Consider the following 27022-nt stretch of genomic DNA (forward strand, 5'->3'; position numbering starts at 1 on the left):
TAAAATCATATACAAAATTTTCTTGGGTTTCCACCCAGAAAGGAGATTGTTCATTGTACATTCACTGAAATGATATGAAAATACTGAATATGAAACCAATAATGTTGCTGAGGTACATAGAAGACCTTGTGAAACTAGATTTCAAAAGATCATGGTTTCTTTGTAAACATCTTTATGTACATCAATCACTGTTTGGAAACTTGCATGACACGTCACCATATGTAAGAACCTCAATAATACCACAAGCATTAATGTGACATCAAAATTATAACTCTTCACCTTTTTCTTACAATTAAGATACAATAAAACTTCTATCTCTAATTCATTCATGCTAACCTATCAAAAAAGGATAATTGGTTCCAATCTATGCATTTTCTTATCTTCCACCAGACAACTCAATGGCATCTTGATTATAAACTGAATCTTCTCCCCAATCAAATCTTCTTTGTAATCTGTCGTATTCTTGTCTCCGATTCACCTCTACATGCTGCCATTCCTCCCACCTTTCGGCCAACCCTTCTCCTTCTAGCATTCTTACAACCTCAGACATCAGGGGACGGTCCTCTGACGTTGCTTGAGTGCACAGTAATGCAACTTTTATCATCATTTCTACCTCTTGCATGTTGTAGTTTTTATTTAGGTTGCGATCAACAATAGCTTCTAGTCTTTTCTCTCGTTCCAATTTTTTTACCTATAGAACAAACATAGCAAAAATGGTTACCGAGGACAAGCATTAACTGATAAATGATGATGCATATCTTTTCTGTTTGGACAAACAACATAATTAAGCGCTTATAGCAAAAACACCTATCATATACGTGCTTATTTATAAGCTATTTCTATAACAAAATAAAGTCAAAGTGTTTCCATATAAACTATAAGTTGTTTTCATAAGTTATCTTGAAAACCTTGTAGAAATAGCCGAAAACAACTTATGAATGTGTTATAAGATGTTTCCACAAGCTCTACCAAACAGGCTTCCAAATACTTATGTCAATAGATAAAGTCAAATAAGTCAATCTAAACAGCTCCAAACACAAGCACCGCGAACTCAAAGACAGAACTCCAAAAAACACTGCAGTTCACCATTATTCATCAAACCACTCAAAGGGGCATACAAAAGTTTCAAGCATGCTACACAAACAAGAGACAAACCACTAAATTCAAAGCAAAAAACAAGGAGGAAAAAGACGTCTTACATGGTCAAGCAACAGCACATCATCTTCCTCTTCCAAACGTGAGAAGTCAATTGCGCGTTGACCAGTAACCAGCTCCAGAAGCATAATCCCATAACCAAAAACATCGGTCCTTTCTGAAGACTTTCCGGTCGACAAATACTCAGGAGCTATGTGGCCCATTGTCCCACGAACTTGAGTGGTCACATTAGTCTTTCGAATATCTACTAACTTTGCCAAACCAAAGTCACCAACAACTGCTTCGAAATCTTCGTCTAGTAGTACATTAGCTGCCTTCACATCCCGATGAATAATCTTAGGATTGCAATGCTCGTGCAGATATTCTAGGCCCCGTGCAGTTCCCAGAGCTACTCGCTTTCTAGTAGGCCAATCCAAAACAGGTTCCCCAAGTTTGAGTTCTGCATCAGCATTCACACAGCAAAATTTTACAATTCAAGAGAAGTTAAATATCAGGGGCCTCTACGAAGAATACCATCAAGGGCAGTTTAAAAATTTATGTCATTTTTATATGAATTCAAGAAAATTAAATGAACTTAACTAATGTCCTTAATTTGTATGCAAGTAGTTTTTCATTTAAGGTACTAATAGGTTCGAATCACAGTATATAGTACACATTGGGCATGGATATGGACAGTAAAGTTATACATTGTTCTAAAGTGTTGGATAAATCTAAAAATTGTTAAGTATATATCATTAAATGCACAATTAAATCTTTCAAATACTTTCTTGAATACTTTCTTTGCCCGATTAATTTCTGAAATAACTAACACGAATAGGAACAGATTTCTTCTACAAAAGCAACACATAAAGAGGAACAGAAAGAGTACCTCGTAGACGATAGGCAACACTTAAGTTCTGCATGAAGGGGTAAACTAAGAGACGTTCAGTTGGAGTTGTACAAAACCCAATTAGCTTTAACAGGTTCCTATGCACAGCTACGCTTATCATCTCAACTTCACGCTGAAAAGCTGCATCTCCCCCAGGGCTTTCATAATCAGTTAACCTTTTGACAGCAACTTTTGTGTTATCAGCAAGGACACCTTTATAAACCTTTCCAAAGCCTCCCTGTCCTAAAACATTTTTCTCACTGAAGTTGTCTGTGGCTATTTGTAGTTCTCTCCATGCAAATCTTCTTAGTTGACCGAATGCAATTCGCCGATCAACTTCACCTGACAAAACAACAAAAAATAGTAATCATAAAATAGATAGTATTAGAATTGATTATTGGCTGCACCTAACTCAAACTTCACCTGATGAAACGGGAAAGAATAATAATGATTAAATACAGTATAAGAATTGACAACAGACAGCCTAACCCAACCTCAAGAGTTAGTTCGAGGGATGAGGATTGTTCAAACCTAAGGAAAGAGGAATATAAATATTTATAGCACGATCAAATTTTAAAAAGGCGAAAGTTCACGTCAATCTCAATTAAGGTTTAAAGGAATGGAAATGAGTATATTCCAATGTGTAGTTTTAAGGTTCAATAAATCCCAAAAAGTTTGATTATTAGATGGGAACCCAATATTGGTTTTATTTAGAATTTCAGGAGAGGAAAGTAATATGAATTCATTCTGTTTTATTAGAATGAAATGAATAGTTAAATATTTACAGTATAGCTGAGAGCTATTTATAGATTTCCTAGTGTGGCTGAACTGAATCAGTTCGGTCCTAACTAACAACAGTTAGTCGGTTATGAGGAAAGTGTATGCTACAGCTGAGTACAAGAGCAACTAGGTGAACTTAGGAGTAGTTTACACTAATAGTTTTAAATTTTTAACACCTAGCACTGGCCACTGGATCCAGTGGGCCACGGGATTTGATCATATCCCTCGGTCATTGGACATGAAAGGTTTGAAGGAATGGAAATAAGTACTCCCTCCGGTCTTGATTATAAGCAAAAATAACTAACTTCATAATTATTCAAGACCGGAGGGAGTATATTCCATATTCCAATGAGTAGTTTAAAGGACGAACTATCCCAAGAGATTAAACTACTAAATGAGAGCCCAAGATTGGTTTTAAATCCCTAACATCTAGTCACTGGATCCAGAGGTGAGGACACAAGAAAGAGGGGGGAAAACATGATCAACATCCACTGCCTGTAAAAGGAGCGAGATGTGGAATGAACTAACACTAAATAAAATGAAAATAGCAGCAATTAACCAGATGCCATGAATGGGAAAAATAATGCAGCAGCCAGATGCTATTGACCGTCATGGAGAGAATATAATGTTTGATCAGTAAGAAACGGTGAATTCCAATGCATTGATTATGTGTTTGATGAGCTAAGAAATAAGCAATATATATAAATATAAATCAATCTACATTTTGGATAACAAAGCCTAAAATTTGATACTCCCTCTTCTTCAAAAAAAATTTGATACTCCCTCCGGTCTCAAATATAAGCAAAAATTCCTTTTTCAGATTCGTTGAATTACTGATGTATACATCAGTAATTCAATGAATCTGAAAAAGAAAGTTTTGGTTATATTTGAGACCGGAGGGAGTACCGTATTATCCCGACTTTAGAGCATTGTTTCATTTTAAGACATACAGAGAGTCTCCAGATCAATGACTACAAACATATCAACCAACACAAGCATAAATATTTCACTAAAGAGAAGCATGAAAACATAAATACAAGAACTTTGGAGATGAACAAGAAACTCAAACCTGCAACATCTACAAAAACTTCACGCTTGTAGCCCTTGTGTCTACCCTTGCACCAAAATAACAGAAGACCGCCAATAACAACGATAGTCACAAATGCTATGCTAACTCCAATTATGAGGCCAGTTGGTTTATGTGATGAACCTGCCATGAGAAGGAAAATTAGTATTCAGCTTGTAGCATAGGGAATGGAGAAAGTTGTAGATAACAACACATCATAGAACAGGACTAACAAAATATTTCCGTCAAATTACCTTGATCTGCATTATTATGTGCACAGGGTTGACCATAACTCACACCACAATACAAGTTATTTCCGCTGAAACTGCAATAAGAAGCACAGTTAAAAAAGGTGGAATGTAATTGGGGGTTGCTACAGACAAGGAAAAACATTGTGTATGCTCCGACTTAAAGTACTCTATGCAAGGCATGTATGTTAGTAACAGTAATCGTTTTCTATATCTGCGCTCTTTGGACAAATGTAACCACTTTTTAAGTGTTTTATGGATACACACACCTCATCCTTGGGGAGCGGAATAGAAAGATATGTTTAAATGGTGCTATAAATGATCGTTTAAATACTAATCTACCATCCATACTTGTATTTAGAAAGTTGAAATAACTTCTGCGGAATTCGGCCGCTAAGACTATTTGAATCTAGCTGACTGCAAAAGAGAAGTTTGGACAATCAGTCAGATACTAAATGGATGGAATATATTTGAATCTAGGTGGAATTAGTACTAAGCCTGTAAACTTCCAGAAACCATTATTTCACATACATTTCGTTCAAGCTTGAAATATTGGCAAGTGATTCAGGAATGGTCCCACTGAGATTGTTTTGACTCAATGCCCTGGTAGGAGACAAGAGACAGCACTTTTAAACATTATAACACGATAAAGACACATGTTAAGACGCATTATATATCTGTGAAACCTACCAAAGAAAATTCCACACTTACAAGAATTGGAGCTTTTTAAGATTACCAAGGGAAGACGGTATTTCACCGGTTAATCTATTGCTTTCCAAATCCAACCAGACCAAGCTTGTCAGGTTTCCAAACTCTTTTGGTATGTCACCAGTGATGGCATTACCTTGCAAAGAACTGCATTATAATTGCATAAAATGCATCAATGGTTACACTTAAACAACTACAGTTCATCAAATGCAAGGATAATAACCACAACATTAACTTCGGACTTAACTAACCCAAACAACTACAGTTCATCAAATGCAGTGCACAAAATTGCAAAAAATCTTAAATCCTAAAATAAGTAATACAGTACAAAATAATAGAGATTTTACACATACAATACACCTTACCATCATAACACTAGAATGCACAAATCAAGAATGATAAGGCTATTCACTGAACAGAAAAAGAAAAATAGGAAAAGCAGGCTGCAAGAACAATGTAAGCAATTGGTTTTTTATGATTAACAACTGAAGTTAACTCATAACTTCCCAATCGTCTAAAATTGAGTGAGTGGAATACCAAACATGTTCTTAGCAAATATGGAATTGACCTAAATTGTAAGGATATTTTGTGATATTAATACTTACAGAGTTTGGAGATATTTTAGAGCTCCTATCTTTGGGGTTAAGTGTCCTGGGAATCCCATCATCGCTAGTGAACTGCAATGAAGCAATTCACAGAATTACACGGTATGCACATACTGGATATATAAAAGTTGAAATACATAACATGGAGATATATTTCCCACGTATAATGAAGGTAACATTAGTCGTGGAAAATTCTTACACTTGAATAACATTGGAGTTTAGGTCACAGTTGACACGTGACCAGGTACAAGGGTTGACTTGATTCTCATTCCAGTCACTAAGCTGTTGACCTGAAGCATTCAGCGATTTCCTCAATTCAATCAGCGCATCTCCTGAAATAAACAAAACAATTACACATGCACTAGAAAAACAATGCAACTTTCATAAAACAAGAAAGGCGTGTTCATGATTCAAATCCATATTATTTTAACTGCAATCTTGGAAAAAATGAGTTATTCATTAAATTCTGTTGCAGTTGTACTTGTATGTATTTATTCCTCATAAATGAATTGGAAACTAACATCTGAGAGGCTATGTTCTATTCAAATAAGTTGGATGGCATGCAAATAGAAGATTGTACCTTGCTGATCAGACAACACAAATGAACACAAGCAACCCAATAGCAATAGTACAAATAAGAAGTCCATATCTACTGGCTGGCGTCAACCACTGATACAATGACCATATGATAATCAATTATCGTATGAGCAGTCTTCATCACTGCAATGTAGAATCATAAACTTATATATAACCAATGGTGCCATATAAAGATAAACAATACAAAACAAACCACTAGATCAATGGAAACAAGTTCATTGTGATACAAGGTAATATATGCAATCAATCGTGTAGTTGAGACTATCTAAGGAGATCATAATAGTGCGTTACGCAGATGTGTTAGAATGGCACGCCATAAGACTTGTACTCCCTCTGGTCTCATATATAAGCAAAAATTCATTTTTTAGGTTAATTCAATAACTAATGTATCTGGTTCATATTATGGACCAAATACATCAGTTATTCAATGAACCTTGATGGACACCTTTAATGGGGTCTCCCCTCCCAACCACGAATTTTCCATACACGAGACTCGGGATCCAAGTTCGGTTCAACTAAGACCAATGTAATGTTTGTGAAACCATTTATGTTCTATTCTGATTTGTTATGGCAAAAAATCTTATTGCATCACTCAACAACAGTTCTATAAAGGAAAGTTGAGCTAGAAAACTTAATACTACTAGTTAAGTATCAAAGAAAAATCCAAAAAGGAAAGTACATAAATAATTGCAAATCATTGAAAGAACCTTGCACAGGATATATATCTATGACTATCCATAGACATAAAAAATAATGCAGTTGGAATAAACTTGGTCATAGAAAACAGTTTTTGTTTTTATCCACATAAGGTACAGAAAACGATGATATAATTAGGAACAGAAGAATCAATCAAAAAAAGGCATAATAAAAGAAGAATTCCAGAAGCTTACTTAAATTGGATGCATCAAGTAAAAAAATCAAGCAAAGGGGGGGATCGAATCAAATCAAGCAAGCACAGAATCATTCAACAACAAGTAAAAATAGATTTAATAAGGGTTGAAAAGGGAAAAAGAGAATGAATGAATGAAAGAAACTACTTACAGAGAGAGACATAGCTGGTGACAGAATGGTAAATCTGGAACAGAAGCTTCTATTGAGTTTGTTGTTCTTTTTTTGTTCTTGTTGTTGTTTAGCATTTGTTCTGTAATACTAGGAAATTATTAATTTGTTTCATTTTGGTACTTTACCAGAAGAACTGACTAATTAATTAATCTTAAAAGATTCTTTCTTCTTCTTCTGATCTACTATGTCTATACTAATGATGGTATTGGTTGTTGCAAAATGAGATTAGCAAGGAGTTAAAAATAAATAATTTTTGGTGGCCCACTCATCCCATTGGACTGCAGTCAATGTCGCACTGTCTGCTTCTCAAATTAAACAAAAATATTTGTCCATCTCTAAGTATGTGTTTGGTTCTGCGGTGGACAGAATTGATTTTGACATAATTAAGTTTGACAGAATTGATTTTGATAGAATTGAGTTTGATAGAATTGATTTATGTTTGTATATATTCATACAAAAGTGAGTTGAACAAAAAATTTGAGTGTAAAAATCAATTCTAGAATGAGAAGCTACAATTTCTTGCTTCAAGTAGAATCAATTCTGAAGGCAGAATCAATTCTACTTTTGAGAAACCAAACAAGCCAGAATCAATTCTACAGGTCTAGAATCAATTCTGGCTACTCCAGAATTAAAACCAAACATACACTAAATATTTTCAAGATTCTACTAATCAAGATTTTTTATTTGTTTTATTATTATACTAGTAATAGAGATTTTATTTTGTGTATAGACCACACAAAAAATTATTTTGTTGTTGAGATGAAGTGAGTTAAAATCTAGTTGAAAAAAGTGGAGTTGAGCAACATATAACTATATAAGTTAAGATGATTTATAAATCTAGGTGAAAGTGTGGTTTTAAAATCAATTGTGTGTTTACTAAATGTTCAAGTGTTGATCCAATTTAGTGAGATTTTCTTCTCACTCTCCAACAGTGGTATTAGAGCATAGTTGGTGGAGTAATTGAGTGGTGATAGATTGCGGACACAAAGAGACTCATATTTGAAGGAGAATTGTTGAGATCTATCAAATATGAGTTAAATGGTCTGTTTGTTATAAAAAAAATTAAAACATATTCTTATAGTGTTAAATAATTTCGTGTAAATTTTGTTTACAAATAAACTTTTTATAAAAACTTCAAATGAAAATTTTGTTTGAATAGTTATTCTTAAAATGTTATTTTAGACCATCCACAATGGAGCACTCTAACTTTGAGTACTTAAATGGGCCCCACATTGACACATCACAAATTTATTATTTTTTAATAATAGTACCTAATAGGTACTCAACACCTCCAATGGAGCACTTCTTAAAAAGTTCTAAAATGGGTCCCATCAATAATTCCACATTATTACGATCAATGTTTTGAAAACCGGACCGGACCGGCCGGTCCGACCGGTTCGACCACGAACCGGTGCCCTCGGCGGTCCGGTCGACTAGCAAGAACCGCTAGTCAGTGGAACCGGTCAAAAACCGGTGTGAACCGGTATGAACCGGTGTGAACCGGTATGAACCGGTGTGAACCGGTGTGAACCGGTGAACCGGAAAACCGGCCGGTTTTTCTCTCACTTAAAAAAAAAAAAAAAAAATTGATTTTTTAATTAAAAAAAACGATGGATTGAAATTGAAAGGTTAAAAAATCAAAAATCTTTCCTTTCCAACCATAGACTCAAACACGTGAAAAAATTATATGAACGGTTCAATATAAACGGTTCAATAACGGTTGAACCGATCCGACCGGTTGACCCTTGAACCAGTTGTCACAACGGTTCGACCTCCGGTCCGGTTCTTAAAACATTGATTACGATAACTTATTATTTAATTATATATATTTTATAATATAAATTGATTGAATGATAAAATTACAAAATTAGTATGTACTATTTTTTTTTATAATTCGAAAAATAATTAAAATTCAAAATTTAATTTAAAATAATATTGCCAAATTTTAAGAATTAGATAATTAAAAAATAATTTAAAATAACATTACATAATTTTAAAAACAATTAATTTTGTTGTTGATCATCATGCCCAAAACGTTGCCAAATATGCTCGACAAGATCATGTTGAAGTTGAAGATGAGTTCGCCTATCTTGAATTTGTGCTCTTCTTGACAAGTGTAGCCCATTATGGATAAATATCATCGGCTAAATAATACCCCATATTATATTAAGTTCTATTTACCAAATATTGTACCAACGTCTATATGGTTGGCATTAAATTTTTTTAGAGGCATGCCAATTCAAAAATTATGCTTTTGTGATGTACAAAAATAAAATTGTGTTTTTGTACCATTAATTCAAATTGAATATAGAAAATAAAGTGGGCTCATGAAAATAATATTTTAATGAAAAATAAGGTGGGTCCAAGAGGAGAGAGAGAGTTCTTATTTTAGAAGTAGTACCTAATAGGTACTCAAATGGGTGGCACTCCAATGGTAGTACTTAATAAGTACCATAAGTACCTAATAGGTACTACACCATTGGAGATGGTCTTAGGTATTTGATCATTTTGTTGAAATTTTTTTTGGATATTAAAATTTTGAAAAATCTCTAAATTTTGAAGCTATTTGAAATACAACTTTTTGAAAAAATTGTGATTTTGACTATGTTTTGATCTTCAATAATGTGTGTATATATTATATGATGTCAAAATTAGCATTTAAATTTATAAAAAACGAATATAAAAAAACTTCTAATATTTTGAAAACCGATTTTAGAAAATCTATTTTCAAAAATACAAAGAAAAAATCCATTTTTTTAAATATAAAACAAACAGACCCAAAGTCTCACTTCGATTGGAAGAAGTGAAGTTGAACAATATAGAATACCCATAAACATAATGACACAAGGTTATGAATGAAAGTATAGTGTCAAAGTCACTTTGTCGTTATTCAATGTCTAATATGTCGATCTAACCCAATGATGTTTCCCTCATTGTCCAACATTTGTGTCCCGTAGCTAATTTGTTAGTCGTTAGAGACATTGTTTTGAATCCGTTATTCTGGATTTTTTCACACTTAAGTGTAACGCTGATTATTTGACAAAAAAATAATAATAATATGAACTACTTTTGGGATAATTATCGTTTATATATGTGTGGTCTTTGTACTTTTAGTATTGATATTTTTTGGGGGGTTTTACCATCGATAATTGATCCACTAAATCGTTTAATCTGATTTGAGATTAGTTCTGACATCAAGTGATTTCGGCCCATGCGATCGCAAGTATTGATCATTTTAGTTTTAATGCACAAATTGTTTTTTTTTTTTTGTTGAATTCATTTTATTTTTTAAAAAAACATTCAAAAATTAAATTTTCAACCCTATTTATATGTGTCTTATTTGAGTGATTATTCACTTCCTCCTTCAAATTTTCAAACTAATGGAACATCTTACTACAATATACTAGTTGATTGTTTTCCATCAAATCAGTCAATTAATCTCACCTAATTAGTAATTAAGATGGAAGAGTTGATGGATTGGCTCCTATACCTAAACAAACTCAATCGTGAATCATCATCTCATCTTCCTTTTTTTAGGTTGAAATTTTAGGTTGAAACCTAATTCCTCATCTAATAAGCGTGTCTTTAAAAATGAAGAATATATAGAAACATTGAATGATGTAGGTTAAGGACTCCCTCACAATTTTTTCAACTAATGGACATGATTTTCTCTTGCAATAATTATATTAATTTCGACAACTCTAAATTTCTTATATTTATTTACATTATTTTAGTCAAATACATTTGGTGCAAAATTTAGACAAATACATTAACTTTTTTTTTTAATAAGAAAATTGTTACTGGTATATTACAATGTTATGCTAGTCTTCAAAAAAAGGCTCAAACTGGTCCCTTAAAGACTTTCCGTTAGTCATAATAGTCCTTTCTGTTAATTTTTAACTGTAAATGTCTAAGGTGAATCAATATTACTGATGATCCATCATAGACCTTATTAATTGTTTTAATTTTAACCATTTGATTTTTTCAATAAAAAAAACACCATTGAATCTTTCATGTGCATTGTATCTATTGTGAACTACCAACACTTGATACTATTTACCTTTTCTTCATCTTTTTTTACTCTTCTTCTTCATGATCTTCATCTATCAGCAAACTCAGGAAGAAAAAAAAAAAAGTAAAACAATCCCAAATCTTTGCACTGTATATTGGTGCTATTATATCTCTTTTCCATTGAACAAAACAACAATAAAGATTAGAACACAGTAGAAACAATAACCAAACATTGTAGAAGCGACGGAAACATTGTGGATTGAAGCACAATCGGAGATCGATCGGAAAAACGCGAACAAACAACAATCAAGATGTCAAAGATGTTGTAGATCGGAGCACGATCGGAAAAATGCCCGTGAATAGAGAAACACCGAACAGAGAAACCCGTTGGTGTGATGTTCGTCGGCGGCGGCGCAAACAGAAGACAAAGGCGGTGTGAATAAGAAGGATGAAGAAGATCTGTAGTTGTTTCTGTTTCTGTTCTCCCTTTAATTTCATTTTTTTTGTTTGGATTTGTTGTTTGTAGTTGTTTGGTGAAGGAGATGAAGATCTGGAATTTTTTTCACAGTTTCTGGAATTTCTGTTCTCCCTTTATGCATTCACACAATTTTATGGATTTTGTTGTTTCTATTCTCCCTTTAATTTAGCATAATTGTTTTTTGTTTGAAAATCTGGAATTTTGTTGTTGAAGTTCATGAAAATATTGTTAAAGATGAAGAACAAGTGAAGGTAGAAGATGAAGGAAGGAAAACAAAATTGGGTGTTTGTGTTGCACTATTAGTAACAATGGACTTGCACAAAACTAACAGTTTTTTGAAAAAATGGACGGAAAGGACTATTATGACTGACGGCAAAGTCTTTAAGGGACCAGTTTGAGCCTTTTTTTCTTTAAGGGACCAATTTAAAACCAAAATATCTTTAAGGGACCAATTTATTAATTAAGCCAAAAAAAAATGTTATGCTAGTTTTTCTCATTGTCGAGATTTAAATCCTGGAACTCCAACTCTTTAACTCTTAGCTCAACTAACTTAATCAGTTAAACTACTTATCTCATCTTACATTAATTTTTATTATCTATTTTTTATTTTTTGATATTTTGGAAGGAGGAAGTGTCTATTAACCTGTTTACACTCCCACAATCACACTCATTAAACATTTGTTTGGATTACAGTATTATTAGAGTTTGGCACGCCATTGATTGGATTTGGTTGCTACTTTGCGTTCAAAACACCAAACACAACTCAAACAAAGATGAACCTTTGACGACAAATATTTGTCCTTTGTACTTCAAACATGTCGCCTTCCACTTGCACCGTTCTCTATATACTGTTTTATCGCACTCACTACTATTAGTATATGTATTCCAAACTAAAAATAAACATCAATCCTCATTTCATTGACGATAAATTTGGTGGAGAGAACCAATGTTTAATCTTCGTAACTATGATCGAAAAGAAATTAGAATCATTTGATATCAGAACTGACTCTCAAATCAGATTAAACTGATGTTAAAAACAAAAAAACAAAAAAAATATATTTATCCAAAAAATGTATTATAAAACTATATTTGTCCTAGACAATTTTAAAAAGGATAGCTAATTTGTTAAATGTTACTCTACATGTGTTTCCTCCATCTCAATTAAATGATTTCTTATAGTCTTTAATGTGATTTTTTTTCTTTCAAATAGTGTAATGACTATAAATTTTACCTTAACCGGATAAGTGAGATGGATGACCGGGATTCGAATGCTAACCTTCTGCATGTATAATATAATATTCCGTCAACTAAGCTAAACTTGCCAAACATTTGATATTAAAATAAGGAGTACTAAAGAATTTCCTAAATTAAGAAAGAGAAAATGGTAATATATTTTTGAAAATAATGCATTCAATGCATTGAAATGTTAAAAAAGAATATTTTTTATTAAAAAAATTTGCTTTTATTTATATTTTTAGAACATCTCCAATAGGGATATCTAAGAGAGTTTCATAGACTAATGATACGATGCCTTAACTTTTTTATCATTGGAGTTCTATGACGTAGTACAGAAGGTATCAAAATTGATGATATCGGTACCTTAAATAAGGTATCGTATCATCAATTTAATGTTATTATTATTTTTATTTTTGGTATATAAATCCAATTTAATAGCTTCCATATATGTCAAAACATTACCGTTTGTCATTAATGTATGATACTCAAAAAGTGGTATCACCATTGGAGTAAAATATATATATGAGCTGCATAAATGTTACATGACATTATTGGGACCACTTGTTATTAATGTAAGATACCCAAAGTGGTATCGCCATTGAAGATGCTCTTATATCTTTAGTCATTGTTCTGGGTCACCGTTTAACATGACTCAATTAATAAATTAAATTTAGATTGCCAAATTCATTTTCATTTGAGATCGCATCAATAGGTTAAGAGAGATTGCACTACACTTTCTTGTAATTCACTAATTAATTCTTGTAATAACAATTGCAAAATGAAATCTTAAAAGTAAGAAATGTTTTGAGTGGTGCCTTGAAAATGTCAAACACAAACTTTTCTATAATTAACCGTTTCACTAATTTGGTGCTACACTTCATTAGCAATATCATCAACAAAACCCTTAGTTAATTCTATTCCACAAGCTTTCAAATCATATATTCATCATTAATGTTGAATCAATGGAATGAGAACAATTTCAATTTTTTAAGGCTCAAAATTATTTTAAGAAATTCATCATTCATTGTAAATAAATATTAGGGTCCTATCTTTTTTCCCTTTTTTCTTCTCCAATCTTCACATGTCACATTAAAACTTCCAACAATGAGTTCACATAGTTCTTACAGCATGAGAAACAAAGGATCTGTTGAAAATGAAAACAAGGGCACGGTTAAAGAATCTGGGGTAAGTAAAATACATTGAATCTTTATAGACTCACCATGTGTTTGACGAAATTACCGTGTTAACATGATTTTGTTGAAATTACAAAGCAGGTATTTTAATTGATAGTGAATATTCAATAAAATCACATTATTAACGTGTTAACATGATTTCGTCAAATTTGATATAAAAATGCACACATTGTTGCTTTTACTTAAGTTATTGTGACAAGAAGTTGATTCTTTATACTCGTGATTAGTTAGACAAAACTCCGGTGGTAATGTGATTTTGTTAAAATTACCAATTGTATGTCTGAATTGACGGTGAATTTGGCATAATCACAATGTTTTGTCATAATTTTAATATATTTAAGTTACCCTTTAGAGTTTCGATAAAATCATATTAGATGTGATTTCGTGAAACTCACTTTGATTTCATACATGCACAAGGTGTAATTTTTGCTAAAATTATCGTGACACGGGTGAGTCCGGTACATAAGGTAAAAAGTTTCTATCAAGAAAAGAAAAAAGAAGACACTTTTTGTTAAATTTTACTGTTTGTGTAGTTCAAAATGATGACAGCTTGATGAACACATTGCAAATCCAGGGAGGAAGTGGAGGCAAATCAGGGAAGATGGTGACTCAAAGCAACAAAGAATTTATGTTCATATGTTTTCTTGTATCCCTATGGTACTCATCAAACATTGGTGTCATTCTCCTCAACAAGTACCTTCTCTCAAATTATGGTTTCAGGTTTCCAATCTTTCTCACAATGTGTCATATGGCAGCTTGTGCTGTTTTTAGCTACATATCCATTGTGTTCTTCAAGATTGTTCCTCAACAGATGATTAAATCAAGATCACAGTTCTTAAAGATTGCAACTTTGAGCATTGTTTTTTGTGGGTCTGTGGTTGGTGGCAACATTTCTCTTAGGTATTTGGCTGTTTCTTTCAACCAAGCAGTGGGTGCAACTACACCTTTTTTCACTGCTGTTTTTGCTTATTTTGCTACCCTTAAGAGAGAAGCTTGGATTACATATGCTGCTCTTGTTCCTGTTGTTGCTGGTGTTGTCATTGCAAGTGGGGTATGTTTCTTTCTTTTTGGTTTTATTTGATTTGGTGGAATTATAAGCTCAGTAGATTTTGTTTATTATATTTGCTTATAAGTGTATTGATTGATTCATGTTTATGTGTGAATGAAATTATACATAGTCTATATACTTTAGTTTAGATTAACATGTTATGCCACTCCAGATCTGAAAATATTGTTAATAAAATCTCTTTTTTTTTTTTCATGAACTGCAAATCTATTTGGAGTTTTGATTTTCTGGATCTGCACTTTCTGGTTTAATATTATAATATCAAATAGACAGATTTTTGGGTATTTTATAGTAAATTAGAATTTTAGTTACTTAATTAATTGTTATTTTATCTATTCATGTGGATAATATATAAAACCTACCATAGAAATTGATTTGAATGAGGCTTTTTTTAGTTGTCTTCCTATTTTGTCTTTGTATATTCATTTTTTATTCTGCAGAGCCTTAATATTTTGTTGGTGATGACAGGGTGAGCCAGGGTTTCACTTATTCGGGTTTATAATGTGCCTAAGTGCAACCGCCGCAAGAGCTTTCAAGTCTGTTCTTCAGGGCATTTTACTTTCTTCTGAAGGGTAAAATATTTTGCACTATATCTATGAATTCTAACTTCCTTTTTGTCAATTATATCTTCACAAACTATCCAGCTGTAAATCACATTGGTTGAAAATATATAGTTATGTGAAGAGTATGTATTTTTTTAGTTAAAATCTTTTAGTATTGTTCTAAAGGCCAATGTTACAGTTCAACTCTTTGTTGGTATTACCAGTTTGTAGCTCTAATTGCTGTGTAATATGTTCCTTGAATCCCATTTCTGATATGTGAGAACGATAAAAATCTTTTCGAATCTACAGTTTTTTTTTGTTGCAAACTACACTTTTAGGCTTAGTAACCAAAAATCACTTGCGTAAGTAATTAAGCATATTGATATAACATGATGCTTGAAGTACATGAAAGGTGGGCTGGAAGAAATCTTCTACTTGAGGAACATGCTTTTCTTTTCCTTTCTTAGCATACCAAAATTGTATAATGTTTTTTTTTCTGGATGGCAATGAACTGCTGGTTATAATGTTGTATACATTTCAATCTGCAGGGAGAAGTTGAACTCGATGAATTTGCTCCTGTATATGTCTCCAATCGCAGTTGTACTTTTGTTGCCTGCAGCGCTTATCATGGAGCCGAATGTTATAGATGTCACACTATCACTTGGAAAGGAACATAAATTTATGGGCGTGCTTCTTTTTCTTAACTCGGCCACAGCATATGCAGCAAACTTAACAAACTTCTTGGTGACTAAACATACAAGCGCTTTGACACTCCAGGTTTGTTGTTTTTATCTTTTTGTTTCAATCACTACTAAAATTTATGCGCACTCATTAGATAGATTAGATGTTTAAACTTACAGAAAAAGTGTCTCGACTAGTATAACTCAACACAAAGTCAAAACAATATATTCATGTCAAGGCGTGCCTATTACAAACTTAGCTTTGTTATTTTGCGCAACTCGTATACTGAATTCCCTATCAAATTCTGTTAACCAGGTATTAGGCAATGCGAAAGGTGCTGTAGCTGTTGTTATCTCAATACTCATATTCAGAAACCCTGTCACCTTTATTGGCATGGCTGGCTACACAGTCACTGTAATGGGAGTTGTTGCATATGGAGAAACAAAAAGGAGGTTTAGATGAACAAATCTCTCACATTCACAGATTGTTATACTCGTGTATTTTATTGTAGTTTATTTACATTGTCAAGATTATTTGTAACGTGACTAGGAGTAGGGGTGACGCGAAGGAAGTGATTTTATAAGATTATTCTGTTGTATCTATCACATAAATATTTATTCATCGCTAGTGCATTATGATCTAAGTTAATATGCCAAATTTTTTATGGGATGGTTTGTTAAGTACAGGAAATTGAAATTGTGTATAGGAAGGCCTTAGAGGCAACTGTTTCAAAATTTAAAAAATTAAACTTGAATTTGAGATCATGATGAGTTTGAATTAAAAGAAACTAACATATAAATATCGTTTTCAACATTAAAGATGAGTATACAAATACAACTCTATTGTACATTACTAAAATGCACACTTATCAACAATAATGTTTCTAGAGACCCCTACTTTATCAATGTTGCACGTGTTGATATCTTTGTATTACAAGCCAAATCAAAGTAGCTTGGATAGACATTCTTGTCAATGTTCAAATTTAATTCAAATCTAAAAACAATTGAATTAGATAAGAACAAAAATATTCAGTACCCTTGTAATATTTTAAAGAACATTTCCCACCCAAATGTACTTTGAATGTACACATCCAGAAAAAATAATAATAATAATAATAATACAGTTCTGTTGTTGTCCGGCCGGATGTGTATTTTCCGTCAAAAACAATTTTTTCTGTCCGAAAGTGTATTTTCCGAATCCTGTGCAGTTTCTTAGAAATGCGAAGGATGGAATTAGAAATGCGAAGGATGGAAAAAGTTGTGCCCATATTTTATGCTAACTCTGGACCAGATGGAAGAGCCTCATAACCATCATGGTTTTGATTACTAGTATTTTTTGTTTCAACTGGGATGCATTTCAGGATAACAGCTATAGGCATGCTAATTGCTCCAATTAAAACACTGAGTAACCAGAATTGCCAGTTTAGAGGCACAGTGCTGGCAAATGCTCCAAGGAATTCAACTATTACAACTTGAAATGCAACAGTGGCAAAAATTATCATCAAAAATATCCAGCTGTCAAACATGCCTTTGAATATGTTTATCTTTTCCATATCTCTGCTGTTTATCTCATTAAACACCTGCAAAAAATAGAGACAAATGGAAGCAGCAAGCAATAAGTGGAAAACAATGTGCTGCATGTATCATATCATATACTAAACATTATCATGAGAGCCGTGATATGGTATTTCAGTTCAAAATTTTATAGGGCTATATTTGCAATATTTAAGTCCAAAATAAATTATAATGTTTTTAAGTTATTGATACTTGATTAACTGCAAATATTAATCGGTTAGTAAGATCTCTCAATGTTCTAATGAGAAAGATCTTTGTTACTTAATGGAGAGAGCTATGCCAATAGCGAACTCTGAAAACTAAAACTAACATTTGCCTATAGAATCAATAATAAGATATTCATACCTGGCAAAATACGAAGGAATTGAATATCAAAGTGTTGAGCACTTCAGTTGCATCTGAACCATAAATTCCGAGTAGCCTCTTCCCCTCAAAATTTAGAATTGCGAGTACAATCAATTGATAAATACTTTGACCAATGATATTCCGCCACATAGTTTTGGTGATAAAGCTCGCTCCCCTTCCAACAGGAGGCCTTTTCAAAAGTCCATCGTTGGGAGGTTCAGTAGCAAGGGCTAATGCCCCTAGGGTGTCCATAATCAAGTTGACCCAAAGTAACTGAACAGCTGTGAGTGGTGCAGACCCTGAAATGTAACAAAAACTATGTCATATCATTAAGTTCCTTCAAAACATTTCAAATGAACTTAAAAAATAAATTCTAAAAACCAACAAACCGGTGATGCATGCAGAGACGAAGTTGATAATAAGTGCAACAACATTAACTGTTAATTGAAACTGCACAAATTTTTGAATGTTTATATATACTGCCCGTCCCCATTTCACCACATTGACAATAGTCGCGAAATTATCATCCATTATAATCACATCAGCCTTTTCTTTTGCAACCTGTAAACAATTTTAATGGCCTCAAAGGATTGCATAAAAGAAAATGCCTCAGCAAATAGTATAAAGGTCTAAACAAATATCAGAAGTACTACAACTGTACAGTCTCTAATAGAGTCAAGAAAAATGGAAAGAACTTTTAAATATGTAAAGTAATTATAATAGTAAAATATACCATCTAAAGTCTATGATCATACTGCAGGACAATTATACAAAACCAACACTACACTTAACTGACAGAAATCAGAATCAACATAGTAAACAAGAGACACGAACCTCGGTTCCAGCTATGCCCATGGCAAGTCCAATGTCTGACTCATGCAATGCAGGAGCATCATTTGTTCCATCACCGGTAACAGCAACAACCTCACCAAACATATTCCTCAAATTGGTCACTAACTTATGCTTGTCGAGCGGTAAGGATCGTGCCATGACCTGATACCAAATTTAAGTTCAAAATTCAAATTATAAGAAAGTTAAGCATTTCAAGAGAATTGAATGTCACAGAATATACAATGAGATCAGAACCTGGATTCTTGGTATGATATCCTTCATTTGCTCATCGGACAATTCACGAAAACTTGGTCCCTCTATGGCAACACCATCATCAGTAAGTATGCCACATTCTTTAGCTATAGCTTTCGCTGTATTTATGTTGTCACCAGTGACCATGCGGACGGTTATTCCAGCTGCAATACAAGTTTGAACAGCTTCCTTAACCCCAGGGCGTACAGGATCCTTGATTCCAACTAAAGCTATTAGAGTATAACCACTATCAGGAATATTAGTTTCTCCTTGAGTTTCATTTATATCTTTGACTGCTAAGCACAGAGTTCTTAAAGCTTCAGAAGCGAAGCTATTTATAACATCTGAGACATTATTTGCACGGTCTGCAGGAAGATCAACGACTTCACCGTTGCAATCGATAATTTTGTCACACATATTTAATATTATTTCAGATGCACCTTTGCAGAAAGCTTGGACCCTTCCATCAGGGAGACCGACAAGTACAGACATCTTCTTCCGGACTGAATTGAACGGCTCAAGCTTAAGTATCTTATAAGCTTTACTCCGGTTGCGAGCATCAAAATCAGAACCCAAAAGCAAGCCAAATTCCAATAATGCTGATTCTGTTGGACTTCCCAATATTGTGTTCTTTCCATTTTTATCCTTCACCACTTCAGCAGAAGTATTTTGAAATATAGCCTGTGAAAGGATGCTTATAACTCCTTCATTAATGTTTGTTTTCAATTCATCTGCACTCTCATTACCTTTCAACTGGGTGGTTTTTTCACATATCCATATTTTGTTAACCACCATATGGTTAGTGGTCAATGTCCCTGTCTTATCTGTGCAAATGCAACTAGCTGAACCCATAGTCTCACAAGCAGAAAGATGTCTCACGAGTGCCATGTCATTCATTAATTTTTTCATTGCAAAAGCAAGACTGAGTGTTACAGCCAGTGGTAACCCTTCAGGAACCGCAACAACTATTATGGTTACAGCAATAGCAAAGAAGTCCAGTAGCTTCGTTGCATCATTTGAAGACCAATTACTAATCTCACCATGAAGTACTTTTTCGACAAGAAACCTTATAGTCAATACCAAAAATGTCACAATGGCAGAACCCAAACCAATTTTACCAATAATAGTAGCAACTCCGTTCAATTTCACCTGCAACGGGGTCTCATCCTCTCCCCCCTCGTTTAGAGTTTCCATCAATTTTCCCCATTCAGTCCTCATGCCAACAGTTGTAACTAACATCTTCCCCTGACCATCCTGCACTTTAGTGCCAGAGAGAAGGAAAGGGTGTTTTTCAGTTATAAATACAGGTTCGCTCTCACCTGACAAACTTGATTCATCGATAAGCAAAGAGTATCCAGATATATAAATTCCATCAGCTGGTACTTGATCTCCAGTTGACAAATGAACAATATCACCAACTACTATATCATAAATCGAGATCTTCTTTCTTTTTCCATCCCTAGTGACATGAACAAAGATCTTTTTCTTCTCTTTGTCCAAATCCAAGAACTGCAGGGATTGCTTGTAGTCACTGACAGCGGTAACAGTGACTACCAAGAATATACTGAGTATGATTCCAACACCATCATATGTTCCTTTTGGCCACCCTTCAGTGGCAAGCCCAATACCTATAGAAACTACAGCACAAACCATAAGAATGGTTAGAGTTAAGTCCTGCAATGCATCCCATACAAACATCAGGAATGATCTTGAAGGTTTCTCTGTATAACGATTCGCCCCAAAGATTTGTTGTCTGCAATCTATACTTGCTTCGCTGACACCTTCATCTATAGAAACCGACAGTTTCCTTGCAACAGCTTCAACTCCACCATTATTACTCAAGTTCTTATAATTCTGACTACGAACAATAGAAGCGATCTCATTTGGATGAATGTCAAAACCAGCTTCTATTGCCTCTTCTGATAGCTTGTATTCAACTCGATTACCAGCTGCATAAGAAAACCAGATGAACTAAGAAAAACAGTTGAAGAGAAAGTGATTAGTTCTACAGCAATGACATGAACTACTGAAATTTAAATACCATACCATCAATAAATTGCAATGCTGCCTTCTGAACATAAAGAGCAATACGGATTTTTTCCTGATGGAGTAAATAAAGTTAATATAGTCAAAGTGGTACGCTGGTATTGAGGAATTGACAGTATTTGCATAATGATGATATAACCTTATTGTAAGTATGAGTCTGAACACATTATCCCTTATCCAGTCACGTAAAAGGTATTTCGTAAAATCGATGCTAAATTGAACTTTGAGAACATTAAGCATACTTTTCCAAGCAAATTTAATATCAAATATGTTAGTAAAGATCAATAACACAATACTAATGCCGCCGCCGCCAACAACAAAGGTACTAATAATGTTATTGAATTTGTATATTAAAATCTTGAAATTATATGTGTATTGGTGTATTTAAAGGTTTGAGTCCATTAACATACATCAAGGTTTAAGCCAATTAGTCTTTTTTGAGGTAGGCTTGTTGGCTAATTTAGAGTGTATTATATGCACACACATATCAAATCATATGTTTCTTAAAATATAGTTAATTTCCTTTCCTAATCAATGATTAATATATCTTATTTTATTCCCTAAGGTGAAAATCCACTACCTTAAGGGTGTGTTTCTTTCAAGGTTACCACAAACATTTTTGGGAAAGTGAAGTTGGGAATATAAAATTCCCGAGTTTGGTACAAATTTTTAAATATGTGTCTTAACATTCTACTCATTTGCTCCCGTTGTTTTTGTCGAACTCACAACGATCGGATCACCTTCTCAGTCGTAAGGACAAGGAACATTGTAAATTTCTACTTCTAGGCTGTGGTGTCGGTTGTCGTTGGAGTTTTAGACAGTTTCCAAGTAACAGTCCAACATAGACTGCCTTCCAAGATGGTCCACTGTAAAACCAGACTTTCAAAGCTCTCGAAAAAAGACATATGTTCTATGAAGCACAGACACTCCTCGAACTAGGTGTGTTCTAGTGTCGGACACGCGTCGGTGTCGGACACCGACACTTATAATTATATTGAATTGTGTATTTTTTCAAATTATTATTGGTGTCGACGTGTCAGTGTCCATGTCATGTCTAGTGTCCGTGCTTCATAGCATATGTTAGCAAACTCAATCACACCAGTTGCAGCCTTCTTTGCATTTTTTTTTCTGTGTTTTATTTTATTTTTTGTAAGCTATCTTGCACTGATATTCAGCTAGAGCTTAAGATTAGTATAATTAGTGTTGCTACTGTACCCACGTTTTGCTAAATACGTGGAACGAACCAAATATAATCATTGACAGGAAATATTAACTGTCCCCAAGAAACAACTACCATTATTGTACCATAAAAAAAATAAACAACAACCATCGTTGAAATCAGAATAATTTCTCAATTGTTTGGATCAAATCAACCATTCAACCAGACACGTTTAAGCCGTGTTTGAAGAATTGAAGTAATGGTCAATTCAAGACCAAAAAGAAGTCAATGGTAGTTACATTATGGTATGTCATTGGTTGTTTCCTAATAGACTGGTGACTCAGTACCTTCCTTACGTGTCAAGAAAGTTAGTGTTCCTTTTTATCTTATTTACTGTATTCCTTTTTATCTTTTTAAAATTTAAAAAAGGCACTTTAATAATAAAGCTCTCATTATATCTATTTTTTTTTGGTAATAAAGAGGTCTAAACCCAAAAAAGAGAACTACAACGAAATAAATCTCCAAAACATTTGCTGACAACAAATGACTAATGTTACTAAGATATCTATTAAAAGGACACGGCTAATATGCATACTACATCCTTGATTGGCCAAGGCATCAGCACATTAATTTACTTCCCGATACGAGTGATAAACCGAAACTCCCAATCCAAAGTTATTAATCTTTGAATCCCCTCTACAAGAGACCTCTCATAAACACTTCCGCCTTATTATATCTATTTTGATCTAATAATAGAAATTAAATTGTACAATTATAAATAAATAAAAAATAAAAAATTGTACATTATATAAAACACCTCGTACATCAATTTCAAAAGTTGATAAATAATTGACAATAAATAAAGCGACTCATATCTCAATTTCAAAAGTTGATAAATACTATCCACTTTCTCTTGTTTATTTCCCACTTGTTGTCAGTCACACTGTCTGTCAAATTTATAATGTCCTTGTCAAACAACAATGTTCGCATATTTTGCTAGGGAAATTTCCAGGAAATTTCGATGGCTTTTTTCTCCCATCACCAGTTGAATATACAATTAAATAAATTAGAATTAATAAAAAATATATAAGTAAAACTAAAAGAAAAAAAATATTAAAAAATAGGTGTACCAATTTAAAAGTACAATTTAAATATTATTATTTAGTTTTTTTTTTCCTGTCTATTTGCCTCTTTCATGTTAATTATTACTTAGTTTTTTTTTTTTTTTACGAATATTTAATTAATTAGTTAGAAAGTAGATTTTACTTTTCGCCCTATGATAATAATATTATGACATAAATGAGTACATTTTGTACTTTATCTATTTGGAAGTTTCAATATGAGCTTTGTTGTGGCGGTTAAGATTATGGATAAAATCATCTAAAAGACAAAAAAATAATAATATATAAAATGAATAAGAGAAATTAACCTTGATTCCCTGCTTAATCTGTTGAGCTTCAGAGCGCTTATCAAGATCGGCAACCATACGAAACCGTCTGCGGCGGTTCTTGACAAGAGTGACGGCGGATCTCCATCTTCTGAGAGCTTCAACAGAACGATTCTTCGGTTCAAGCTCAAAATCTTTGAGCAAATTCCACTCCATTGCTCGTTTTTCTCCAAATCGAATGAGAGAGATTTAGATTTATAGAGTGTTATAGAGGCCAACGCGAGAAACTGAGAATGAAACTTGGCAAGTTTTGAACATCTGTACTCGTTTTCATACAGAGTATGGTTGCTCTGCTCGCTGGGAAGGTTGAAAAGACGCAAAGGGGGAAATATTTGGCAACCCTATATACAAAGTCTCTTTATTATATTTAATGGAAGTCACGTCCTCATCCTCTTTAGTCAATGGATCCATTATTAGCCAATCCTTTCGGTAATCTAGAATTCGATCCGAAAGTAAGTAAAATTTGAGAAAAAATTATATGAATATTACGGACAGGAATTCAGTGTAGTCAAGAATATATTGACTGCAGTGCAGTTGATCACATGTAGACCGTCTGATCTTAAAATTTTATCTTAAAATTTAGGCCGTCTAATCTTGATCCGATCAACTGCACGGAATCCATTTCTGAATATTACATGTAGGCAATTTTATAACTATGTTTATTTCTTTATGGGAAATGTTTGGTAGACATCTTATTAAGTGATATGATAAATTGTAATAGATTGATGATAGAAATATATGAATTTAATCAATTTTGATTGTTGGATTGAAAAATAGCATCAACTAAACCAAAATTATAAAGCTTTACTTAGCAGCCATGTTTTGTTTTTTAAAAAATTGGGAAGGTGATATTTTTTATTGGTTAAAGTGGTACCATTAAAATGAATTTTAGTAATGGTTTTATTAAAAAAAAAATATAAAGTTATAATGTCTTAGAGTTTATAAAAAGTGATATTTTTTATTTTACAAGCCAATTTTACAATGATGAATTAAACTCAACATAAAAATAGTTGATTTTGTAAAGATGTATTATAAAAAGGGTTTTTTTTAATATAAAAGTCTAATAATAAACTCTTCACGTTAAAAATTGTGTATTTTATCTCTACAAGTGAAAAGTTGTTTTTGATCAAAACATAGTTATTATATATTTTTAACATCGTGCTCTAATTACGTGCGTTAGATTGGTTGGTTGCTACTTTGGTAATTTAATTATCTAATTACATGTGTTAGATTGGTTTGATATGTTAAGAGTGCACTTTGTTTCTTAAATTTGATTTGATTATCTAGAATTGTCTTATGAGGTTCCTAGCAATGTCTTGAATTTTAATTACTGGATTGATTATAATCTGTTCCGTGAGGCAAAGTTCCAATCTTTTTCGTACTATTCTAGGTTTTGTCCATCTTTTTCATCCTGGTTTTCGAATTTTTTATTGTGATTTGGTAGCTACTTCTTATAATGATTGGTTTGATTATAACTAGGGTTTTACCCGTGCTTCGCACGGGTGGATTAAATTTAAAATTAAATTTTTATAATATCAATGATAAGAATTTTGGGAGATTAAAACTTAGACTAAAATTATGATGTATCACTGAAAATATTTTTGTATAATTATTTTATGATAAATATTTTGACTATTAGAGATGACAATGGGTAAGGTATGGTAAGAGTACTATGATACATATTCTCATACCCGCACGTTGAAAAAATACATGTCTCCATTCTCATACTCGTTTGGGTAACAACCTTTGTTATTTGAATTTTATATGTTTTCCCTTTTGTAATCACAACATAAACCTAATCGGTCTCTTAAAATATGATGATTTAAATATCAACAAATACAATGGTTTAAATATAAAGAAATATTAATCAGTCTCTTAAAAAATAAAAGCTGAATATTTTTTGGGTTTCAAAAAGTTTAAGAATTGTATCCTAGTACAAAGTTAAATAAATAAATAAAAAATCAATTTATTAACTTTAATATTAAGATTGATTATTGACTCATTCTGATTAAAAGGAAATCCTAATCATATAAAATAAATAGATATATGTTATGTGAGAGACAAGCAGTAAAAAAAATACACAATATTTTTTAACAATTATTGGCTATAATTTATTTTGCAACTATAATAAAGAGTTGAAGTAAAACTATTTTTTTACACAACTATAATTTATTTTGAAGTAAAACTATTAAAATGGACTAACCGGCTTGGGCTAGCTCGCCAAACCCGGATATATATAAGGCTTGAACATTAAAATACGATGTTTTCTCTCCCGACCCCCATCAATTCTTTTCTACCCCTGAATTTCCGTTTTTGCTCTTGGGGGTACTGTGGTTTATACGAACCGAAATAAGCTGACATGATGATAAATTTCGGTAACCACTTACCGAAATCTGGGACATTTCGGTTCGCAGGTACCGAAACAATTATTTCGGTAAACTTCTACTGAAAATGACCTAATTCCAGCGACCAACGTACCGAAATCTAGGACATTTCGGTTCGCAGATACCGAACAAGCTGACGTTCGTTTTTTGTGTACCGAAAATGCTAATGTTCGGTTTGCAGTTACCGAAATGGTCTAATATTTGGCTTCGGTGAATACGAACCGAAGTTTTTTGGCAAAAATGGTTGAAACCGCAAGGGGGAAAATTATATTTTTGAGGGGTAGAAAAGAAACGAGGGGGGTCGGGAGAGAAAACATCTTAAAATACAAGCCTTTCATTGGGGTTATAGGTATTTTAAGGGTAACTATAATAGGTTAGTAAAGGTGAAAACTAAAGTCGATCCATCAAATTTCTTTAGCATGAGCAGAGTATCCCTCCACGGCCAATTGGTAAGAAAATGTAGATGGCAAGAAGAGAAAATCAAAGGGGATTATGTCTAGAATGCTAGATCAAATTTTCAATGTCACAAATATGATTAAGTTAAATCTGTTTACATGTTAAATTATTATTAACCGAAGAATAAAGATTTTATGCATATATTTCTGCTCAACTTTGTGCACTGAGAAAATCATGGTATAGTGCAAGTTTATGATAGTGTGCTTGGCATGTTAAATATTTGTTCCTTGTT

General features: G+C 33.0%; 3 protein-coding genes across 5 annotated transcripts; 1 reads left to right on the forward strand and 2 right to left on the reverse strand.

Annotated features, from left to right (window-relative positions):
* Positions 1 to 70: 70 nt before the first annotated feature.
* Positions 71 to 7385, reverse strand: LOC123916982 (probable LRR receptor-like serine/threonine-protein kinase At5g10290). Of its 2 annotated transcripts, none has more exons than XM_045968581.1 (12): positions 7069 to 7385; positions 6011 to 6150; positions 5630 to 5762; positions 5431 to 5502; positions 4829 to 4972; positions 4649 to 4720; positions 4469 to 4534; positions 4124 to 4194; positions 3873 to 4013; positions 2024 to 2365; positions 1200 to 1594; positions 71 to 691 (listed from the first exon to the last, which is right to left on the reverse strand). In XM_045968581.1, exons 2-12 carry the CDS (start codon positions 6075 to 6077, stop codon positions 377 to 379), a joined length of 1818 nt encoding a protein of 605 aa, XP_045824537.1. In that variant the 5' UTR covers positions 6078 to 6150; positions 7069 to 7385; the 3' UTR covers positions 71 to 376. The 2 variants fall into 2 exon arrangements, with proteins under 2 accessions (XP_045824537.1, XP_045824538.1); XM_045968582.1 differs by having other exon boundaries at positions 6011 to 6099; positions 7069 to 7305.
* Positions 7386 to 13683: 6298 nt separating this feature from the next.
* Positions 13684 to 16939, forward strand: LOC123916984 (UDP-URONIC ACID TRANSPORTER 1-like). 2 transcript variants are annotated; one of them, XM_045968585.1, is made up of 5 exons: positions 13684 to 13999; positions 14582 to 15058; positions 15542 to 15645; positions 16164 to 16392; positions 16612 to 16939. In XM_045968585.1, exons 1-5 carry the CDS (start codon positions 13919 to 13921, stop codon positions 16756 to 16758), a joined length of 1038 nt encoding a protein of 345 aa, XP_045824541.1. In that variant the 5' UTR covers positions 13684 to 13918; the 3' UTR covers positions 16759 to 16939. The 2 variants fall into 2 exon arrangements, with proteins under 2 accessions (XP_045824541.1, XP_045824542.1); XM_045968586.1 differs by lacking the exon at positions 13684 to 13999 and adding an exon at positions 14430 to 14474.
* Positions 16940 to 17161: 222 nt separating this feature from the next.
* On the reverse strand, positions 17162 to 24825 carry LOC123916983 (putative calcium-transporting ATPase 11, plasma membrane-type). Its single transcript, XM_045968583.1, has 7 exons — positions 23933 to 24825; positions 21345 to 21399; positions 19302 to 21247; positions 19050 to 19208; positions 18605 to 18776; positions 18216 to 18514; positions 17162 to 17875 (listed from the first exon to the last, which is right to left on the reverse strand). The coding sequence occupies exons 1-7, from the start codon at positions 24104 to 24106 to the stop codon at positions 17567 to 17569; spliced, it is 3114 nt and encodes a 1037-aa protein (XP_045824539.1). The 5' UTR covers positions 24107 to 24825; the 3' UTR covers positions 17162 to 17566.
* Positions 24826 to 27022: the final 2197 nt, after the last annotated feature.

The sequence above is a fragment of the Trifolium pratense genome, linkage group LG3 (genome assembly GCF_020283565.1).
Source record: "Trifolium pratense cultivar HEN17-A07 linkage group LG3, ARS_RC_1.1, whole genome shotgun sequence".
Lineage (NCBI taxonomy): Eukaryota > Viridiplantae > Streptophyta > Magnoliopsida > Fabales > Fabaceae > Trifolium > Trifolium pratense.